We start from the raw sequence: 22258 nt of genomic DNA, 5'->3' as shown, positions 1-22258 counted from the left end.
CAGGAGCCCCAGTTTTGTCTCTGAATTTTGAATTCAGAGAATGAATTTATCGTAGGGTCTTCACGTGGGTTTGCTTTTGGGTGGAGCTTTCAGCTGGCTCGTTGACATCCAAACTCATCTTGTTGACACTAGCTGGTAGAATTCTAACTACAGAATTCCCACAATATGCTACCGTAGGTGTGACGCAACACTATGTCATTTTGATTACATGACACACGAGTTACTCATAGAAGTTCTGGCTCTCTGGTTGACATTTAGATTATTCACCAGTCTAAGGAGTGTAAACCAGAATGGCCAGAAACGTAAATGAAGCCCATCCAATGAAACCATAACTCAAAACGGCCTGGGGTTAGAACTGTATCATTAAAAAAAAAAAAAAAAAAAGCCTATTCTGAGACGTCTCGCTGTTGCTAACTCTGTCCATTCCATGATTCCATGACTTAGCCAAATTTCTCAAATAAAGAGACTTTAGAACTCTTTGTGTATGAACAAAAGCCACGAATGGCCACCAGTTGCCTGAAATAAGGATAAGTGCACCTAATATTCATCTTGCTTAGACTGCCACGGTTGAGGTCAGTCCAGTAACACATCCGAATTAATTGAATATGTGCCTGGGACAGCAGTGAGAGGAGTATCAGCAACATGTCAGGAGCAAAAAATACAGCCAGACAATGACAGAATGACTAAGTGGCTACACTCCAGACACAACAGATATGTAGAGTGGCTGGGTTTCAGACACAACACGTGTTCATAAACATGTTCCCAGCTGAGTGTGCATCGCCAGGCTCCAAAGGGCTCAGATCCTTGGTCACGGGATGCAGACATGCCAAGAGAAAGGTTAACCAAATGCTCCAATGCTGAACCAAACAACAGCCCCAATGTGCTTCACATTGCTATTCACAAGAAAAGAGCATTTGATCCTGATGATTTTGTTCTCTATTACCGGACCCTGAATTTGGGAGAAGGTTCAGGAGCAAGCTTTTGCACTTTCTGAGGGTAGTTTGAAGAGTCATTGTACACCAGATGGGAGTTTCTCACTCAACTGAACAATGAGAAAAATGAATTGGGCGTGGCAAGCACCTGCACAGGGCACCGGTGTAGTAGTACAACAGAAACAGGATTCCTGGGTTCTAATGGATTTGCGGTTAACAACGTCGTTGCTTCTGGACAAATTAGATTCCATTTCTGAGACTCATGTAAGGGATATTTATCTGAATGTCTACCACGTGTCTAGAGTTATTTGAAATTCTGGGACTACTCTAGCAAACGAGTTCATGTTTCCAATAACCTCATAGTCTAAACGGAGGAGATGAGTAAAAACCAAGTTTCATGACAGAAAAATCAAGATCATTAATTTGTGACAGCCAATTGTAAAAACCCACAAGGTACTGGGTTAGGATAATTAGAGAAGTTCTCTCCAAAGAGATAACATCGGAACTGAGGCCTGAAAAATAAGAAGGGACCTGGACTGAGCTCTAGTTTTCAAAGTCTATGATTACGTGTTTTGTTACCAAGTTGTATAAGAATATAACAAATTACCTTGTGGATTTCCCTTTAATTTTTATTTTTAAATCATTTGACTTTGGAGCAAAAAAGAACAACATTTCATTCTAGGGCATCAGCAGTGAGTAGCTGAAAGGCTTGGACAAATCAGTGATGTCTCTTGCATCCTGTTTCACACGGAAAAGGGGGATATAGTAATGCCTTCCTCCTTGTGAGCATCAGAATGAGATCACACAGGGAGAGCTCTGTGTAAGCAGGAAAGCCCTCTTCAGGTATGTTTCCTTACCTTGCTACCTTGGATCTGGCAACACAAAAATAACAAACAGCAATGCATTTAGAGAAAGTGGCCCTTTATTTAATGCTCTATCCCAGGACCATAGGGAACTTCGAGAGCAAATAAGCTTTAAAGTGAAGAAAGGGGCCTTAAAAATCCCCACATTGCTTTACAACCAATATTCCCTTGGGCAGAATCAGACTTCTCTGGGAAATACAGTCCTGGATCACAGGGCTAGATTTGAAAAGCAGAGCTCAAGACAGAAAAATCTTTCCTGAGTTCTTCCTCACTAATATTTGCTCCTCTTTTCTTACCTTTATGAAAAAGGGCTCATATTTTACTTGTTTTAACCCAACAAACATATTCTCTTGCTTTAAAGAAAGACCATTCCTGTCCAGAGATTCATGTTTTTATTTATTTTTTGCAAAACTCTCTTATTTTAGGATTTACTAAGGGCCCTTAAAGTTGTTTCTTGAAAAGCAAAGTATGGCCTTTCTTAGTTTGAAAACTGCTCTATGCCCCATCTACAATGCAGCATTAGACAATGATCTTAACCTGTGAACATAAAGAAGGAGAGTATTAACAAAGGAGGATTTTTCATTAGTGTAATCCACATTAGATAAATTTTTTGAGATTAAATTATACTGATTTAAAAATATTTTAAAAATCATACTGGTAAATCCTGATGAGATTACAGGGAACCTTCTGTGCAATGGGTAAGAAAGATGCAAATAAATTTCATGCAACTAGATCCTGAGTGTGATAAAATACAGCAGGGAAAAATTCAGTGACTGCTCACCCTGTCACCAACATATATGAGTTACTGGACTTAGTCAAGTAAATGCAGATATATTTAAATCATTCTGACTCGGTTACGGAATGGAACTGCCAATAGCAATCAAACAGACAAGGGGCTGAGGCAGGGAGAACACTGTGCCTTCTCAGCTAGGTAGATGGGTAGCATCCGGCTGGCTACATATGTGTCTGAGCAATGAGCAAGATATCTAGAGCAGGTGTTGGGAGACCTTTCATTAGTGATCTGTCAGAGTCCCTAGCTTCTCACAGTCAAATGGGTGTGCAAGAGCATACCAAAAATTCATATTACCACTGGATAGTCTAAGCATGTTCCATGAAATTTTTGAAAATACTAAAAAATATTTCCATCTTTAATATCATGCTGTGCCCAGCAGCGAGGTCATTACCTGACCTAGAATCCATCCAAAGCCCTCAGTTCAACACATTTCTTAAATCACCCAATCAAGAAGAATTTCAGAGAAATTTTTTGAATAAGATAAAGCCCAAATCAACCACCACCAACTGACAAAAGCCTTCATCTGTTTTTCGCTTTTCTCCTGACCCTTACACAGAAAAAAAGCTATGACTCTTTGAGACTTTTTAGTCCTACCACTGAGCTAACACGGAGTCTTAAAAAAGTCAAGACACCATTGCAGGCCTCAAGTGCTTACAATCTGGAATAGACTTACATAAAACCTCAGAGAACTAAAATACTAGTTACGATACTAACCAGTAAGCTAGGTAAGAGAATGGTTTATGGAAATCTGGTCAAAGTCAGAGTACCTAAGTCAAGGTTTCAAAAAAAGAAAGCCAAGAAACCTGGCACTAGGAGTAGGTTCATAGTATGGGCTCGATGGTGCAGTTGAGTCAAAGGGAAGTCTTTAAGGCAATGGAATGCCAAGAGAAAAGTAAAGGTCTATATTTCTTCATTCTCAAGTTATCATAAAACTCTTACTTAAATTCTTAAGCCAGGTTTTCTTACTTACTTACTTTCTTTTTTTTTTTTTAAAGCCAGGTTTCAATAGATTTTCTGACATCAAGGGAAAAGAAGAAGTTGGAAGTCCATGGTTTGGCCAGTAGGAGCTACTAAAACTTAGTATCATTTCAATTACGTGAAGATAAAAATGTTAATCCTGGCTGCCTTTGCAAAATGAGATTTTCTTTTCTGATAGTATGCATACATAGTATATTTTGATGATATATACATATATTTTAATTCAGAAATTAAAACAGCAAAATGTGGAAAAAAAAAAACAGCAATGCCAAAGGCATTTAAAGTAACTCATTCCAACTATTTCCTTCCAGATTTTGAGCACACAGTTTTCAGGAATACTAAATTAGTTCTCTTTACTTGAAGTCATTAGGACGCGGATAGCTTTTACTCAAGAAAGGTAATGAGGACAATGAGAAGGTTAAAATCAATGCAACTGATAGTGGGACCATCCCATGTCTTTAAGTATAATCAGCCTTTTGCTGAAGATGAACAGCAAAGTGGATTTGTAATCGGACCAGTATTTCACTACCTTAATCTTCCGCTAATTAACCTTGTGACTCCCAGAAGTCATATCATAATGAAATTATATTTCATTGATTGTGTTTTATATTTTACAACGATCTTCAGAGTACATTAGATATTTAATCCTCAGTTTCTATCAACCTCATCTATAAAACACAAGGACTTCAAATCAATGATATCTAAGGTTCCCTACTGGGTTTAAAGTTCTAGGATTTTGTGTTAAGGCAGTCATGGGAGACTATAACTGGAAAAAAATATATTTTGATCTTTTTCTGGCTTGGTTTATCACCTTTCACCATCCATACTGACCAAAGACATTACATAGTCGCCAAATGACCATTTCACTTTGCCCTGTCTGATCAGCTTTAGCTCATAGCCTATATGGTTGAGTTGGAAAGGTATTTTTATTTAATAACAACTTCTCTTTTTACTGTTTTCTTTTCCAAAGTACGTAACTAAAATTTACCTTTTCAGATAGCAAATGACAAAAACTCTTGTCATATATCTACACCTTCTTAAATTGGTTTAATCATTTTTATGACCGATATCTGTACTCAAATTTCAGTTGCACAATTGCTGAAGGTTATAACATCATACACTATGCTGCTAACAGTAAAAGGAACTTGGACATTTAAAGTTTTTAAGAACATTTTTAAAACTGCCATAATTTGAACAACTAAAAAATATAAGTGAAATTGAGCTGCGAAAATGAAACTTATTTTCAATAAATTCGCTGAACTTCAATTTCTGAAGGCTTTAGGTTTCAAAGGTGGTACATTTCTAAACTGCAAGTAATTATCAGAAAGAAACACGGGACTGATGAGCAGAAATCCATGATTTATAGCCTTTAAAACGGCAGCTCCATAAAAAGAAAAAGACCATCAGGAACTTCATAAGAGAAGAAAATTATCAGGCACTTCCCAAAACAGAAACAAAAGAAACAGAAGTTTTACTGTCTTCTTCATTTCTAAATAACTTAACAGCCCTTTCTTTGTGGAAACACTTGGCTACTTTAAAGTAAATCAAACAAAGGAAGTTACAGTAAAATATCCAGGAGACTAAACAGTTTGGCACCAGTGAAGGGAAACATCACGTACAATTGGGCAAGACAGAGAGGGCTGGCAGGTCCCTGAAAAATGCTAAAGTGGAGGATGTGCTGGGACGCACATCCACTGTTGGCACAGAGCCTTCCAGAGTGTGAAATCTATTGACTGTGGCACAAGTCTGCCCTCGCAGCTTCGGTTTGGTGAGTCCTGGCTTCCAGAAAGCTGATGTCTCTCCCTTTGCTGAGCATACTTTTACGCAGAAAGCAAACTGTGGAAGATCAGCCCAAGACTAGGCTCCATCCTTGGCTCTTCTTTCATAGATAACAATGGTACCAATTTGGGAAGACTTTTAGATGAGGATGCATTCGAAAAAAAAAAAATTAAAGACAAGAAAGAAGTAGGAAAAAAATGTGAAACAGACGTTTATTCCATTAAACCACTGTAATTCCATTTTTTACAACTAGCATTCTGGATTTATATTTGATACTCCAAACATAGTTGTCTGATTTTTCCCTCCCATAGGGACAGAAAGGCTCCCCTTAAAATGACTTATTTATCAGATTTTGGTAATATAATCTTGTCTTACCAGCTAGCCAGGGGTGCAACAATCAAAGGTAATGTGCCCTGACTTCACTTCTATTTCATTTGTAGAGATTTAATCAGGTTTTTTTGCTAGTTTTCAAGTGAACTAGCAAAAAGATGTGTGGGGGGGTGGTTGGTAAATGGATTAGACCTCAATGAAGGAAATAGTTCTGTAAATATCAATGAAGAAGTATTTAAATTAACCAAAGGAGATTGAAAATCAAAGTTACTAAAAAGCACTAAACTTTCAAAATCTTTGATTTGTTAAATTTTCAAAGAGCAGAACTTAGAACACTCGATTACACAAGAGCCCTGTACTGGACTCCGTGCTTGGCTGGAAGCCGGCTTCTCCCTCTCCTGCTCCCCCTGCTTGTGTTCCCTCTCTCTCTGTGTGTCTCTCTCTGTCAAATAAATAAATAAAATCTTTACACTCTCAATAACATAACTTATTTTGTCATAGAAAGTAACTGAGATAATGCTAGATAAAAAAACAGCTTAATCTTCTCTTTCTTCTTTGTTGGAAGACAAAATGTAATGCAGACAGTCTATATCTTACCTCTAGGAAACCTCCCTGTATTAATTATTGCTACTGAAGCACTGCTCCTCTGTTTCATGGTCTTGGGACATGTGTTAGAAAGGATGTAATATATGATGAAATTGCCCCAACTTTTTGGATGATAATTTTCAAAAAAAGAATAGCCTCTCCCCATTTTTTTTAAATGTTGGGGAGGGGGTGTAAAAAGGGGATTTGGGGGTTGGTTGTCTTTTAAACAAAACTTCATTGTTTTCTCTTAGGCCATGTTAGAGAATTGGGGAGAACAAATAGATCCTGAATTTAGCAAACCTGTCCACAAGAGGCAGCAGATTCGTTTAACACTGTTATTTACCTTTTTGATGAGTGCTTCACAGCCATCTTCTGTAACTATGGTTATTCTCCTCCTTATTATCTGTTAACAGACACTGCTTCCCAGCCAGGGAGACTAAATTTAAGGTTATTAATGGCTGGTGTGGAGGCCCAGAATATGGTCATTGCAGACCAGGATTCTGAACCAGACCTAAACAAGCAATGATGGCCAGAGTTCGAAAAATAAGACCTCCCAGAAATGACAAAATTTCCTTTTAAGCGTTACTAAATACCTTCCTGTTTCAATATTTATCTGTCCCACCGGGATCAGTGACGGTGAGTCAGGTGGCCCTGGGTGTGAATCCCGCTCTCTTCTTCACCTTAGGCAATGTAATTCAACTCTTTAAACCTCACTTTACTATAAAATGGAGACAAGAATAAATAATATGTATTTCCGAGGGTTGCTGAGAGTATTACTGACAATGTAGGTAAAGGGGCTCAGCACCACGTCTGCACAGATAGCAGAAAGCTGTGAAATTAGTTTGGCTGTCGACACTGACTGTCCCAACCATAAATGCAAGAGCTGCAAGACCCCGTGGAAACAGTCTTCTCCAACTATTTCGTTTTGTAGATAAAGAAAGGCAAAGATTCCAAATGAATTAACTGTTTACGATAATATTCCTAAATGGAGGCAAAGCTAGACTTCAAACTCATGGCTTCAACCTAGGCTCCTTTCCCTTTGATGCCTCCAGTTCTATATAAGTCTGAGAGAAAAGAGAGAAAACTTGGATCGAAAATGTTCAAGTGTCCCAGCTGGCTGTCAGAACTGATTTTCCTTCTATTCTTCCCTCAAATCGAGGTCATTTCTAACATGTGCAGGGCCACATAAATAAGTCTGAATAAAGACAGAAATCGAGCTACCTCCAATGCTCTTCCTACCTCAACAGACATCCCTTCCTAGCAGCTGGGAATGTCAACGTGAAGTACACATTCTTGAATTTCTTGGTTACAGCAGTGCAGGGGGACCTAGCTCCAGGACCCCACCCTGTCCCATTTCTTCCCCCAAAGAACACGCCTTCCCACACCCTTCTGGCACCACCTGCCCGTACAAGCTCCTCCCACACACTTCTTTCAAGCTCAACTGCTGCTTCTTGGCTACTCTTTGGGCCCAAGTGAGTTCCTGCAGCATCTCTAGGAAAGAGACCTGCACAGGCCCTGGAACGGGGTTCAGAACCATTGGGCAGAGAATGCAGGGGCCCAATGGATGCAACGTGGTCCTGGGCAGACACCACAGCTGCCCCTGGGCCCTGCCGGCTTCTCACCTCCTGCAGCAAAGCGCAGCCAGTGGACACGCCCAGGGTCTCCTAGAGCAAAGGATCCAGGAAAAGGACTCCTCATGCTCTAAGGGTGGGAATGCTCTGTTTGTATCTTTTAACTTTGGGCAAAAGTAGAAGTAATCCCCTCCAGTGATTGGTCACCTGCCTATTATCTTCCTGACATAGCTCTGAGAGGAACCTGTTGACCAAGAAGATCTAGTCCCTTCTTGGTTCTGCTGGATCTGACATTTCCCATACTTATCGATTATTCAGTTAGAAAGAAAATGACTCGCCAAGTGTGGGGCAAACAGCCTATCAGAGTCACATTCCAGTATCCTGCGGCTTGAGTCCCGAGGGGCTCCAGGCTGATAGAACTGTATGAGTTTATTCCTTTCCACCCAAGAGCACAGGCAATTATCTGCCTTTACTTTCAATACTCTGGTGCAGACACACCTGAAGAACCGGAAAAATAAACCTGTGTGGCCAGAAGGACTCACTTCCCCTTTGATGGTATCTGCCGCTGACTTCAGGATACCTTCAAAGGAAACCGACCTTCTATCTCCCTGTCTTATCTTACAGATTTCCTTAGCAAACCTGGACTGAAGGGCTAGGTCCTGAGGCTTCATTCTAAAGACTCTACTGATAATATGCAGGATTGCTCTTCTCAACAATGAAACTTGCATTTTCACTGAGAGAGGGACCAAAACCTTTGTCCTACACATAAAAACGGCCCCAGGACAAAGCTGGTCAAGAAAGAACAGGAGAACCGGAGAGTGTTTTGGGGGAAGTCAGGCTAGTGACAAGCTGCTTGAACAGAGCTCCTCGCTGAATACCACAGCATGTTCATCTTTTGAAAAACCTTCAACATGCTGGGTATAAATGACCCCTTTGATACTTTCCCCTGAAAAGTTGAGGCGACAGACTCTGCTCCTGAGTAAAACTCCCTTGCCAGTCCTTGCCAGTCCCAACTACGCCTCACTGGGATTGTTTTGTGCTGGGCCTTCCTCAGCCACTGTTGTTGCAACTCTGTACTTTTCTGACGGAGTCTGTCAGGAAGGAGACAGGAAATTCTAGTCACCCGCACAGCAGCTGCGCCATTCCTCCTATCCTCCTCCAATGACGTCCGTTGGCTTTGGTGACACGAGGTCAGGAACTGAGCCACAGCGAAGGTCAGGAAGATAGGTCAGTGTTTATGCCGTTGTTGGGCTGGGGATCCTGCTGGGGCTATTTGCTTTCTTCCTTGCTATACTGTTTCTCTTTCCGTTCCTCTTTTTATAATGCAGAGCCAAAGCATCCTGTTTTGAAAACATCTGACTGTTTTGTCACCGAGGAACTCATGCTCTGATGCGTTTAGGCTGAAGTGTAAGACAATTCTTCTAATTCAGGAGGCGATAAAAGTTGAAACAAAAATTAATGAACAAGTCTAAGAAGCCAAATTGTCGTTACAGAAAACAGTTAAAACAGTTCTAACACGTCTAACTGAACTTGGGCTGCTGGCAGAAGGTTCACTTGACATCCTTTTCATCTTGCAAAACAATGTCATTGCCTCGTAAAACTGCTGAATTTATTTCATCTTTGGGGAAAAACAACCTATAATATTAACCCGGCTGGCTGCATCTTTCTCTATAATCCTGTAATTCCACCTGGCCTGTGGCCAGCATTAAGAGAAATGAAGAAAATTGGGGTCTAGAGGGAGACTATGTTTCTATAGGTCACAGAAACAGTTCCTTACCTCTCAGACTCTGAAATGTACTTGGGAAAACCAGTTATCAATTTTGAGTCACAATTTTCTTCAAAATATAAAAGGGTTGGGAAAAACAATAAACACACAACCCTACCCAGATGGGGTAAATATGAAAGACTGCTTGTTTTTCCTGCACTGGGCATGGTCAACTCTCTACCATTTGCACATTCCCAAACATCCCCCATGCAAAGAACTGGCTTTCCCAACACCGCTGCTGAGTAGGTAAAAACTCAGTAACTCACTTAGCTGATCAAAACTAAGGGCATATAATTTTTGCAAAGATGCAGTGGCTGCTATTAAGAAGTCTTCATTTATTGAATCTTTACTACCCAGCAGGTGCCTTGCTGAGTGTTTCAGATGCATTATCTCATTTAATCTTCACGGTGACTCAGTAAGGTAGGTACCACTTTTATCCCTGTCTTACAGATGAAAAAATTAAGACTCAGAACAGTTAGGTAAGTTAGCCAAGGTCAAGTAGCTAATAAATAATAGACATAGGATTTGAACCATGATCTTTTGACTCCAAACGCCATGCTTCTCACATACTTCCTGTACAGAATATCTTCAGACTCCCTTCCACATCTGTAACTCAGAGATTTGCCATGGCTCCTTCGTACAGTGAGGGGAAGCAAAAGATGATCAGATACAACTACATAGTGATGATGATGATGATGATGATGATGATGATGATATTTTTAAACAGTGACTTGGATGGAATGTTCAAATAATTTCAACCACATTCGAAATTAAATGTGGGACTTTATTTTTACCACAAGTAATTAAGTCCCCCCCACCTTGCCCAAAACTGATATAGATCAATTTCTTTTTGGTGGCCACAAAAATATTCTTATTATATTATGTTATACGTACCATAGATTAAACTTTACCTGAAACAATTATATGGATAATCAGGATTTGTTGGGGTGAGGGGGAGATGGTTGCTAAGTAACAAGAGAAAGAGATCTTTTACAAATAAAAATGACTTCAGCTGTCAGTTGAGCCTATTCCTCCTCTGGATAATTGCTTTGCCCTGCAACCTTTCCACTGTAGCTGCAGAAAGTAGGTGCACGCCTTCTCCTTAAGCTAACTGTGTCTGCATGAAGGGATAGCTCTCTTTAGGGTTAGCTCTATTCAACTTTCATTGCTTCCTGCATAGGACACCATAAAGGAGGAGCGGAAGCCCTGAGTGATTGGAATTCTCACCAGGACTTACACAGTCCTTGGTCTCTGATCCTTATTGACCACTACACTGAATATGGGAAGTTTTTAAAACAAATTTGCAAAACAGATGATGTATAATTTCAGCACTCCAGACAGAAACCGGATCAGAATCTACAAGGCATCAACACTCAAAAGGAAAAATAATGACAATTTGTAGCTTCTCAATGAGCATTCTTTTTCTCTTCTGGAGTTAGTTGGCTACTTTATCTTAGCAAATCAAGAAGAAAGTTCAGCATGTCTTTTATAGCAAAACCTGCTGAAAAACTACCCTTAAATATTGAATCTACATCTCAAATGTGTATCAATGCTCACAACATGCAGTAAATAGAGAATCTGTTCATGTTCCAAAGTAGGCTAAAGCATGTGTGAAAATCTTTTCACTTGGAATCTAGCGTGGTTTGGAGAAGTTACGCAGTTAAGCCCTCCTCATGGGGAAGCAGTTGGTTGAGATTTACAACAGTCTGGAAAATCCCAGAATTTTGTTTTCCACTTGAGAACTTCAGAAAAAAAGTCAGCAAATAGTTAAATCTCAAAACTTTTCTTCTTTATTCCAACTTGAACCTAAACTAAAATTTGAGAGACTTATTTCATTTTCTGTCCTTTTGTTAACCAAGAAACAAGAGTAAAAGGAGTCCATTCCTCCACCTATAGCCCCCTTCAAGATCTCCTAAGGACGCAAAGCTCCCTCTGCTCAGATCCTGTTAGCAAGAACCAATAAGCCTTAATAGGAAGGTGATACTTTTAACCCCAGGAAAAAGAGAAGAGGGACACACATTCCCTAGTAAACCTCGGGGCTGGAAAGGGCATGTTGGCAGGTGGTGGAGCAAAAGTTTTTCCCGGCTCCAGAACCATAGGACAGTAAGACAATACCTCAGGCTAGGATGATTGGGGATTCTTAAAATGTGTACTTATAAGGGTACAGAGTTAAGGTTTTCCATTAAAAACAAAGCAGTCAGTATATACATAAATGCACACACATCATATATATTTATAAAATTAACATTCTCGGCGGGGGGGCACAAACAAAAGCAGCAACTCTCACTACATAAATTAGCACTCTAAACCCAGGCGTTAATTAAACAAATGATATAATGATAGATAATTAAAACTCTTCCACACTAAGTTTTGTCTGGGGATTGTAAACAAAACTATTTCTTTGCAGTACGGGTGGAACTTAATTTCAAATAATTCTACTTTGAAAAGCAGCAAAGTTTTAGGAAATAACTTTCTTTTTTGGAGATAAAGTATATTGTTTCTTTTTCTTTTTTTTTTTTTAATCTTAGGTTATGCCAGCATCACAAAAGAAATGTCAGAAAATCCCAGAATGTCCTTCTGAGAATAATTTCGGAATTTATAAAACTTCAGGGCGAACCATTTCTCCACTGATATACGGAGGTCACATTATTTTCTTGTCCAAAAAACATGTCTAACACCTGATTGCAATGTAAAGTGTTATCCAATTTACCCTACGAATTCACTCCGATGTTATCTTCCTGACCATTGTTTTTTTTAAAAAGGGGGGTTTCATTTGTTCACGAGTAAGCTTTATAAGCACCCTCTCCCCTTAAACATACACCCAACTACATCAATAACAAAGAAGTTTGGTTCCTGGGAATTCAAACACACGGAGGACTTTTTAACTTTTGCCGTAGCATCCAGACACTCGCCAAGGGTGGCACTTGGGGACAGAATCTTCCGAGGCAGCTCAGCAAACTCATTCTGACCGCCGGTGTCCTCGGATGCACCGCGGCCGCAGGCAGAGGCCAGAGGAGCCCAGGGGAGCGAGGGGGGAGCTTTCAGGAACAAGCGGTCATCTCTTACCTTGTTCGAAGCCATCTCACTGACAGAGCGGTAGGTCTGGATGGTCTCCAGCTGGTCTAAGCACCAGTCCAATTCCTCCAGCGTCTCCATCGCTAGTTTTTGATAAGATTCTTCTGCAAACAAACACACAGGCATGTAGTCAGGCTGCAGCGGCTGCAGGCTGTCCATAGCCGAGTCCCCGCCGCCGCCGCCGATCCCGGAGCTACTGAAGGTGGCCCCGTGCTCCTTCATTATTTGCGCGCCGACTCCTTCCTTCCAGCTCTCTCCACCGGGAGAACAAATCACCGCGGTGCTCTGCCCGGGACGGCTGGTGCCAAGTTTTCACCACCGCCCCCCGCCCCCCCGCCCCCCCGCGGGGATGAGGTGTCCGCGATCTACCAAGAAACTTCCTCTGAGGCAGGAGGCGGGGAACCATCTCTTAGAAGCTCATCTGCATACATGCGTCCTAAAACTAAAGGCAGAAGCAGCGAGTTTTCTCAGGCTCTCGCTGCCTTAGTCATCCTGGGGCTCTTTAGGGTGCGTGATGTCATTTCTGAGTGTTTGCAGTCTGGAGGAGAAATGAGGAAAGCCTTTTCTCATTCTGCTTTTCTTCTAAACGAAACACACACGGTCGACCACATGGGAGAGGCGGGGGACCCAGAGTTGCGTTGGAAGGCTACAGAGTCATTCATTCCCGGGCATGTGTACATGTTGGAGGAACTTTTAACTCGGCAAGCACTGACCCACGCAAGCCAGAGGTGTAGGCTCTTCCTCCCCAATTCTGAATCCCTCCTTTAAGGCAAGGCAAGATGAGGTTTCCCTGATAGGATAGGGTCTGAGAGAAACTGGAGTTTTACAGGAACACGTTTACTGGCCCCAGTAGGCAGCTCTTGTTATACTAAACAAAGCTTAAAACTTCTCTTCTGCAACTGCCAGGGTCACAGGGAAATTCTGAACCGGACTTTCAGGTGGAGCCTGATGTGAACACTGCAGATTTTCACTTGGATGAAAGTCCCGGGGAGGGGTGGGGGGGGCTCTGATTTGTGGTTGTGGGACTCAGGACTTTCTGGAAATACTTCTTGGTGGTCCATTCAAAGAATATTGTTTTTAAGATCAAATGTGTTGCTGGATAATAAAGCTCTTTCTGAATGGTCACAACATGTCACTCCGTACCCAAACGTTTGTGAGTCTAAACTAAATACTCAAAAGACTATTGACTTAAGAACTCTATGTTAATAAACACTGAATTAACTTTATGAATGCTGGATGAATGAACGAGGAGGCTACAGATAGTGATAAAAGTCAGTCAGACTTTCCTACATCCGTGCCTGATTTTGAGGGGAGCAACAATTATTCATTCCATCAAGCTTTCTGTGATGCAAACACACAGTAGGCACTAATAAAATTAAAAATCTTGTATGGAATTCTATTACAGAGATGATGGCATACATTCCTGTCAAATTTAGAATACATATTTCCCATGTTCACACAGAAATCTAAGGGAGACCACATACCCTTTTATTATTATTTGACATTTTCTGTGTGTGACGCTCACATTTCAAGCAGAAAAGAGAATTAGCACAAGAGAGACCCCAGGGGACTGGGATTGCTTGTCCACAGATGCACACTTCAGAGAACAGATGTTTTATTTATCCCTCAAATATGCATACACCTCAGGATAATGTGGGGTTAATATTTAATATCCTGTATGTCATACTGAAAAAGCCACAAAACCACTGGAGGTGACATCCTCCATTTTTTTCACACTCCTCAAAAATGTGCAGATGAGAATTGAGGTGTTTTCAGTAAAACTCATCTGAAGCCAGACTTACACATAACCTTCTTCTCCTTCCCTCCTCAGTCTTGCTGGGCTGCTTCAACATGCAGAATCTTCTGGCTTACTCTGTAGTGTGTTCCAACTGCCCCGCCCCCAGTTCCTTCCAGAGAACACTTCTTCCCAGGAAGCTTTTCCTCAACTACCAGAACTCTCTCATCCCATCCCCAGCCTCTCATCAAAGGAAAAGTCCAAGTACTTCCCAGTTACTTGGGCTTTACTACCTTGGTGTCTTCTGCATCACAACCCCCGATTTTCAGTACCTAAGATGCTCTGAGACTTTTGAATGGACTTTTGAATGGACAATGACCTTTTGAACGCAAAAGGACTGTAAGATGATCTACCCCATTTCCCTTCATGGAGAAGGAAAAAAAAGGGATCCAATTTCCACTCAGGGTTGACAATGGAATTATAATAATTATATCAGCAGAAGCACTAGGAAGGAGGAGGACATTTCAAAGATCCACCAATGCACAGCTCACCCACTGTCTGTGACCCAGCACAAGCACAGGTGAGCTCCCAGAATTGGTACAGTAGTGACATGCCCGTGACCAGCCAAAGCATGTGACAGGCCCTTACCCTACTGCCCTTTCTTATTGTGGTCAGCTACAGTAACTTTTTTTTTTTTTACATTTTTTTTTAACCTTTGATTTTTTTTTAATCTTTTTTTTTATTTTTTATTTTTTTATAAACATATAATGTATTTTTATCCCCAGGGGTACAGGTCTCTGAATCGCCAGGTTTACACACTTCACCGCACTCACCATAGCACATACCCACCCCAATGTCTATAACCCTACCCCCTCCTCCTGATTCCCCGGCCCCCAGCAACCCTCAGTTTGTTTTGTAGCTACAGTATTTTTTAAGGGAAAGTTTTTTGAAGTTAGTGTGGAAGTTATTGAGGATTTGCTCCTTTTTAGATTCTTTTATTTTTTTCTTAAAGATTTTATTTATGAATGACAGAGAGAGACCACGAGAGAGGGAACACAAGCAGGGGGAGCTGGAGAGGGAGAAGCAGACTCCCCCCTGAGCAGGGAGCCCAAAATGGGGGTCGATCCTAGGATCCTGGGATCATGACCTGAGCTGAAGGCAGATATTTAGTGACTGAGCCCCCCAGGTGCCCCTTCTTTTTAGATTCTTAATATATAGTCAAGGCTCTGTGTCCCATTTTAGACCCTACCGCCTACCAGATACTCGGTAAATATTCAGAGGAACAGAGACCAAAGTCCCTGCCTGAGCAGCCTGCAAATACTTGGCTACCCAGAGACTGAATGGGGAATCTGTAGACTGTGGAGAGAGCACCAGCTTTGGAGTGAGACTCATGTATTTTGAGTTTCTCTTCTACAGTTGACAGTGCGATCCTGGAGCTCAGTTTCCTACATCTTAAAATAAAGATAAGAATACTTATTTCATGAAGTTATAAAGGGATTAGAGACAGAGTATATAAAGCTTCTGGTAACGGTAGCCAGCTCTCAGTAGATGAGCAATACATAGGAGTGTAACTATTAGTGGTAATCCAGTAACCCAGAGGCCTGGCATTTGGGAGTGGGGAGGAACAGGAAGGGAGAGAGAGGACTTGTGCACCCCAAGAAGGGTTTTACAGGCCCAATCAGCTATGTAATTTGCAGGGTCCAGTGCACAATGAAAATGGGGAGAGCTCCTTGTTCAAACAGCAGGAAAAGTGCTGTTGAATGTAGGAAAATATGAAGCTCTTTTTCTTTCTTCTGGAGTCTCTCTCTCTCCTTGTCATGGTGGTCTTTTGTTTGTGTGTTTTTGTTTAAATAAACTTTTTATTTTAGAATAACTCTAGATTTATAGAAAAGTTGCAAAGCAAATACAGAGAGTTCACAGATAACCCACCCTGAGGTTTCCCTATTGTTGACATCTTACGTTATTATGGCACATTCAGCACAATTAATGCGTGGTCTGCTGTCTTTTATTTTCTCTCTGATACTGTGTTCCCTCGGGCATAAGGATACCATGAGAAGAGTGCAGAACTTCACAGGACCCCGGGCCCTGTATCTGGTGACTAGGGCAATAGACAGTTCACAAATTACGGGGGTACCCCTAACCACCAGCTGCCAGACTGATGCTCTGGGGAAGTCAGACATTTCTCTTGCCCACAGTACTGACGCTTCACTCCACAGCAGCTAGTCAGTTCCTAAGGATGCCACAAGCTCTGCACTGAGGCATACTAGATACCTAGGTCAGGGTAGGACAAGAGGCTCCCTCCCACCAAGACATAGCCCATCTCCCCTGGTACAGATGCCAGCCCAGTCCAGGATGGCTGCTACCATGCCCCATCTGAGACTTGGCAAGTCACACATGCCCAACTCAGACCCTCTCTGCACCTGCACCCAGGGCCCCTCTGTGAACAGATGGCAAGGATAAGGGACACTGGATGAATTTTGGGATGCCAGGGAATCTGGGAAACAGGTAGCTGAGAACATGTCCAGGGGAGGCAGGCAAGTGGCTGAAAAAAGGTATGAGAGCATATGAGCCAAGGCTCCAAGCCACTGGGTATACTCTATTTTCCCCTCAGACTTCACTTCCGAACACAAGATTAAAGACCAAATTATTATAAAATTCAAGACAGCAGCGCATGGCCCTGCTGGATGTGGGGCTCTCTGCACCTTGCACAGGCTGCCTGCCCATGAAACTGGTCATTTCCTGTCTTGCAAAGATGGCTCTGAGAAGAAACTATGCTTAATGCCACAGAAGCAAGTCTCAAGGGGCTACGAGCAGGTGATGGGACCACGTAGAGTTATGGGGTTGACTCTACGTGGTCCCATCACCTGCTCTCAATGCAGAGCTTGTGGCCCTATTTGTCACAAATTTCCAAAGGCACAAGGAGAACCAACCTCCTATATGTCCTTCCCTCTAAGAAAGTGGAAAAGGAACATTTACTTCCTCTTGTAAGTCTGGTAGGTATTGCATTTGACCCTGAGAAACAGGAAGAGAGGATGGATAAATAATTATAGTTAATATTAATCTGGTAATAATATGTGGCATTCATAAAGCCCTCTTCTCAAAGGAGCGCCAAGCACACTACTCATTTATCCTTGCAACATCTCTGTGATAGCCACCAAAGAGGTATGATTATCTCGAATTTACCTTAAGGCACAAGCCAAGAAGTCAGAGGTTGAATTATTTGGAGCAAGATTCCTGGCAAGACCGTATCTTGGTCTATGAACTAAAGGATTCAGCTCTGCACTAAAAATGCACAAATCTCTGAAAATGCTGATTTAAAGTGTTGCCTTACCCCTGGGTATTTTCTATTTAAAATTGTGTAACTGCTGTCTTAAATGTTGTCACCTTGTTGAGTCTCCCCTTCCCTTTCCTGCTGTATCTAACGCAGTCAATAGCACAGGAAGGCTGTGAAGTATTTACTCAGAAGACCCGGTGTGGTTCTGGTCCTTCATCTTGCTTCAGTGGCTGACCTAAGGCAAGTTACCTAAGTGTGCTGAGACTAAATTTCGTTATCTTGAAAATGAGGGTTAAGAAGAAGGCTTACCCTATTCTCACACGGAAGGTACAATAGGAGAATGCACACAAAACCAGACTGTTGACATTTAAGTATTGTGCATGTTATGTCAATAGCACAGTTATTATTACAGATGGGATATAGGTACCTTAGAGAGAATTAGAGAGAAGCAAAAATTTGAAATGATAAAAAAGTAAAATGTCACATTTTTACTAAGATCTCCATTATTAATGAGCATGTCTGTTCATGTATGCACATAGAGATCATACGATACAAACTGTTGAGTTATATTCTTTTCCTCGGTCAATGAGATCCCCTTTTCTGTTTTAATACTTTTCCAATTCAGCTAATGGTTACCCCACATTCCAATTTCCCCAGTTTTTTTCCCCACACAAAGCCAGTAGAAGAGTGTGTGTGTGTGTGTGTGTGTGTGTGTAGAGAGAGAGAGAGAGAGAGAGAGAGTTGTGGGAAAGGACAGACCCAGAGATGGGATGGGAAAGGGTAATGAGAAACCTCAGCCTGGTTACAAAGAGCTAACTCCCCATAGCCGGAAAACATGGAAATAGATTTTAGCAGTAATGAAGTTAGTGGCCCAGCTAATAACAGACCTCAGGTGCCCTAAGAGTTGGCCCCTCACTCAGTGTAGGCAAGTGCAATTTTCCCACTGATCTCTGGGAAAAGTGGAGACAGAGGCCCCTTCCACACCTGTATCATTTAAACTTTGAAGCCCTAAGTGTCATAATTCTAATGCAGATGAGAATTCAGCAAGTGCAAGCATCACATTATAGCCCAAATACAATTTTTTATACAATAACTCAATGCATTTTTATTGCATATGATTGACATACAAAAGAGCGGTGCATGTTTAATGTGTATATCTTGATGAGTCTGAAGATAAGCATACACCTGTGAAGCTGTCATCATAAACAATGACATAAACTTAACCAATACCTCTAAAAGCTTTCTCCCTCCCTCTGTGTGTGTGCATGTGTTATGAGAATAGTTAACATAGGATCTACCCTCTTAACCAATTTTTAAGTATATGATGCATCATTGTTAACTTTATGCCCCACACTATACAGTAATCTTTAGGACTTGACTCACTTCCATATCTGAAACTATGGACCTTTTGATCAACACCTTCCCAATCCCCTTTCCTCCAAGCCTTGGCAACTACCATTCTACTCTCAGTTTTTATCTGTTTTATTATTTTAGATTCCTGATACTAGGGATCATTCTAAATGCAATTTTAAGATAGCTCTGTATATATCAAAAACCTCTCAATCTAGTCATTCCACTTTCTACCCAAAGATAGCACACAGCAAAGAAGTGTAAATAACCTCTTATTTAGCTGCCTCACATAACCCAACTAACTCTTCCCAGTAGCAAAGCTGGTAGTTATTTGCAAGGTTGTGTAGTAGTTAAATTAGTCAGAACAACTCCACATGCAAAAAGGGATGAATCTAATAAATATAAATGTCAAGCAAAAGAAACCAGATATTGCAAAGTGCATAAAAATGGGATTCAACATATGAAGTTCAAAAGAGGCAAAAATGAATCTACAATAGCAGAAGTCAAGATACTAGTGACTGTGGAGGGCTAGTAACTGGAAGGGATTTAGCAGGGTGGGAGGGCTTCTACAGGGACTGGTAATGGTCAATTTCTTCCTCTAACGACTAGTTACATGAATGTGTTCATTTTATGAAAACTCAATGCCTCCTAACACTTGTGATTTGCGCACTGTTCTCCATCTTTCTGGTTTTCAAAGCATGCTTTCAACAGATAGTCCCATCTAGGGAAGCCCACTTGAAAAAACAAAGAACAGGATTTCTTAAAAAAACACCCATTTCCTTTCCTTTTGTTGAACTATAGCAATGGATATCAACAGAATTCGAACAAATCCAGCACAGCTGAGAAACACCTCCTCCAAATATTAGTTTATATTGCATAGACCAGCATACTCCTATGAACTCAAAATTCACATGGCAGTCTGACCCAGACGTTCATAAATCCTGAGGGTGCCATTCCTTTATTAGCAGTGTAACCTCAGACAAGGTGAGTATCCTGGCTACGCCCCTTTCTTTACCTGTAAAACAGGAAGACGGCATAAACAGCTATGAGAATGAAGGGAAGCAACCCATGCCAATGTTTGATACAGTGCTGGCATGTGTCAGGAAATTTTTGTTGCCCTGGCCCCCCCCATCCCCAGCCCTCTCCGTTTCTGGTTACTTTCCTGCAGATAGATTGCCACATATCTGATAGCTGAGTTGGGTGGAGTTTTGGCCTGGTCCTAGGGAGAAGAGCATGTGTAAGTGGCCATGAAATCCTGAAGTGTCCCTCCCACTGTCGGACCTCAGACAGACCTGCCTCTTGGTTGGGTTAGAGTTTGTTGGTGTTCACTTCTAAAATACTAAAATACAGATCTGGCCTGATACATCATTCTGCTTTCACTGAATCCTGACTGATAACACCAGACCAGTCAGTGGACCTTCAGTTGTAGAGAACTGTACAAGAGAGCTGATTATTCACTCCACAAAATATTCACTCCACAAAATACACTGAGTATTTAGTATATGCCAAGGCTGATGCTAGGGGCTGGGTGTTACAGCAACGAACAAAACATGGTCCATTGCATTGAGTGATTATATAAGAAATGCCTTTCCCATTCTCCAGAATGGTCCATCTGTTGAAACTGGGTGCCTTAGCAGCTTCCTCCCCACCCCTACCCCCTGTCCCAAATGTATACATTGCCTTGGTGAAAATTAGAAAAATGTGCCCTCTCTTGGCGGACACAGCCTTTGGGCAGAAAGCTTGGGAATTGACGCATGGGCTGAATTTCAACTCTCACCATCACCTGGCTGAGTACCTTTGATCAGTATCCAAACTACACCATGATCTTACGCAATGGCCCAATGACACATGGGTTGGGGGCAAAGCAGCATGGAGCTTTCCCCCACATGACCGGGAGTGCTCTGTGAAGGCGGAACACGGAACACAGAGTTACAGAAAATCCACACTTTTAAACCCCCAAATAAAGGAAACCCTTGACATTGAAAGGAAAAGTATCCCAAGACCTTCCCTAGCTCTTAATTTTGAATACCATAATAACTGAAATAGCATTAAATAGGCTCTAGAAAATAGCTTAAAATTTGAATTTGATAGACTAATTATTACCCTTAAATACAGTTTTTGTTTTTGTAGACAAAACTTCTAAAGCAAGGATTCCACAGCGGGGGAAAAGAATATTAAAGAAGTCCTTCATCAGGGAAACTAAGAAACCACTCTTCTGATCCTTGGAAGTGAGAAGCATGTATTAATTGGATTCTCTGTATTCAGCTTATGACTCTAGCTTTAGCCACAAGCTTCTAACCCTGTAAATGTCTTCTCTAGGTTCTTTGTGCCTTGAAGTTAGCAGGCTTATTTCATTCCTCCGTTGCTCCTCACAGCGCAATATTTGTTAAAATGCAAAACAGTTTCATACATATAGAAATCAGCCTCTCTTTATTTCAAGGTGTTAAGTTGTGGCTATTGGCCTATTTATTTAGTGGTCTTGGATATGACCTTTTTCCCTTTTACTAGCAATACTTTTCATTTTAAGTTCTTATGTCCAAAGGTATTTCTTTTCTTCTGATGAATATGTGATAAATGAAATCTACCTGGGTTGGAGTGCAACATTTTGAGAAAGCATGTTGCTTTAACCTTGAGTAAACTATTCTTAGAACAAATCACAGAAACTGGAAGACATTTATACATTCTGTAACACAGTTCTTCCAAAGGCAGCTTGTAAGCCCTATGTGGCCTTTCTCTAGGCAGGACTTTGTCAATGTGTCTTTATAAATATGGAACTTTGCAATTGCATATGACAGGGATTTCACTGTGGGTGGATTCGTGGAGGAGGAGGTTCACAGCCCTCAAGAGAAATAACAGTGAAAAGTAGGTCATTTTGATGCCAGTTTCTTTAGCAAACTCCTCTAAGACTACAAGTTCAAAAAAAAACCCTCCAGTCACAACTAGCTTTTGCACATATAACTTGACAGTTTACCAAGTACTTTCACTGGCAAATCTTAGTTTTTCCTTGAAAAATAAATCCCATGAGATAGAAATTATTTTTTGTCATAATTAGAAGTTTAATATATGCACAAGTGATATATTTCCATTCCTTCCCCAATCAAAAATATCAATGATCATTCATTAGAAGATACTTTTAAGGGACTGAAAAGAAGAGATAGAAATGATTATTATGCATTATTAAAATCTTCCATTGTGCATGTGAGGAAGTTGAGGCTTGTTGGTGTTTAA

The 22258-nt window shown here is 41.2% G+C and overlaps 1 protein-coding gene across 3 annotated transcripts in view; it reads right to left on the bottom strand.

The window, feature by feature from the left end:
• Positions 1-22258, bottom strand: part of PDE4B (phosphodiesterase 4B) — a 455114-nt gene that overhangs the window by 28326 nt on the left and 404530 nt on the right. For 2 of the 3 annotated variants that reach the window (XM_044238396.1, XM_044238397.1), the window contains one exon: positions 12663-12775. In XM_044238396.1, the coding sequence (XP_044094331.1) occupies positions 12663-12775 (113 nt within the window). Of the gene's footprint in view, positions 1-12662; positions 12776-13040; positions 13300-22258 lie in introns of those variants that run through there. The other variant, XM_044238399.1, reaches the window with a different exon arrangement.

This window comes from Neovison vison, chromosome 2, assembly GCF_020171115.1.
Source record: "Neovison vison isolate M4711 chromosome 2, ASM_NN_V1, whole genome shotgun sequence".
NCBI classification, from domain to species: Eukaryota; Metazoa; Chordata; class Mammalia; order Carnivora; family Mustelidae; genus Neogale; species Neogale vison.
This window is presented reverse-complemented; position numbering and strand designations above follow the sequence as displayed.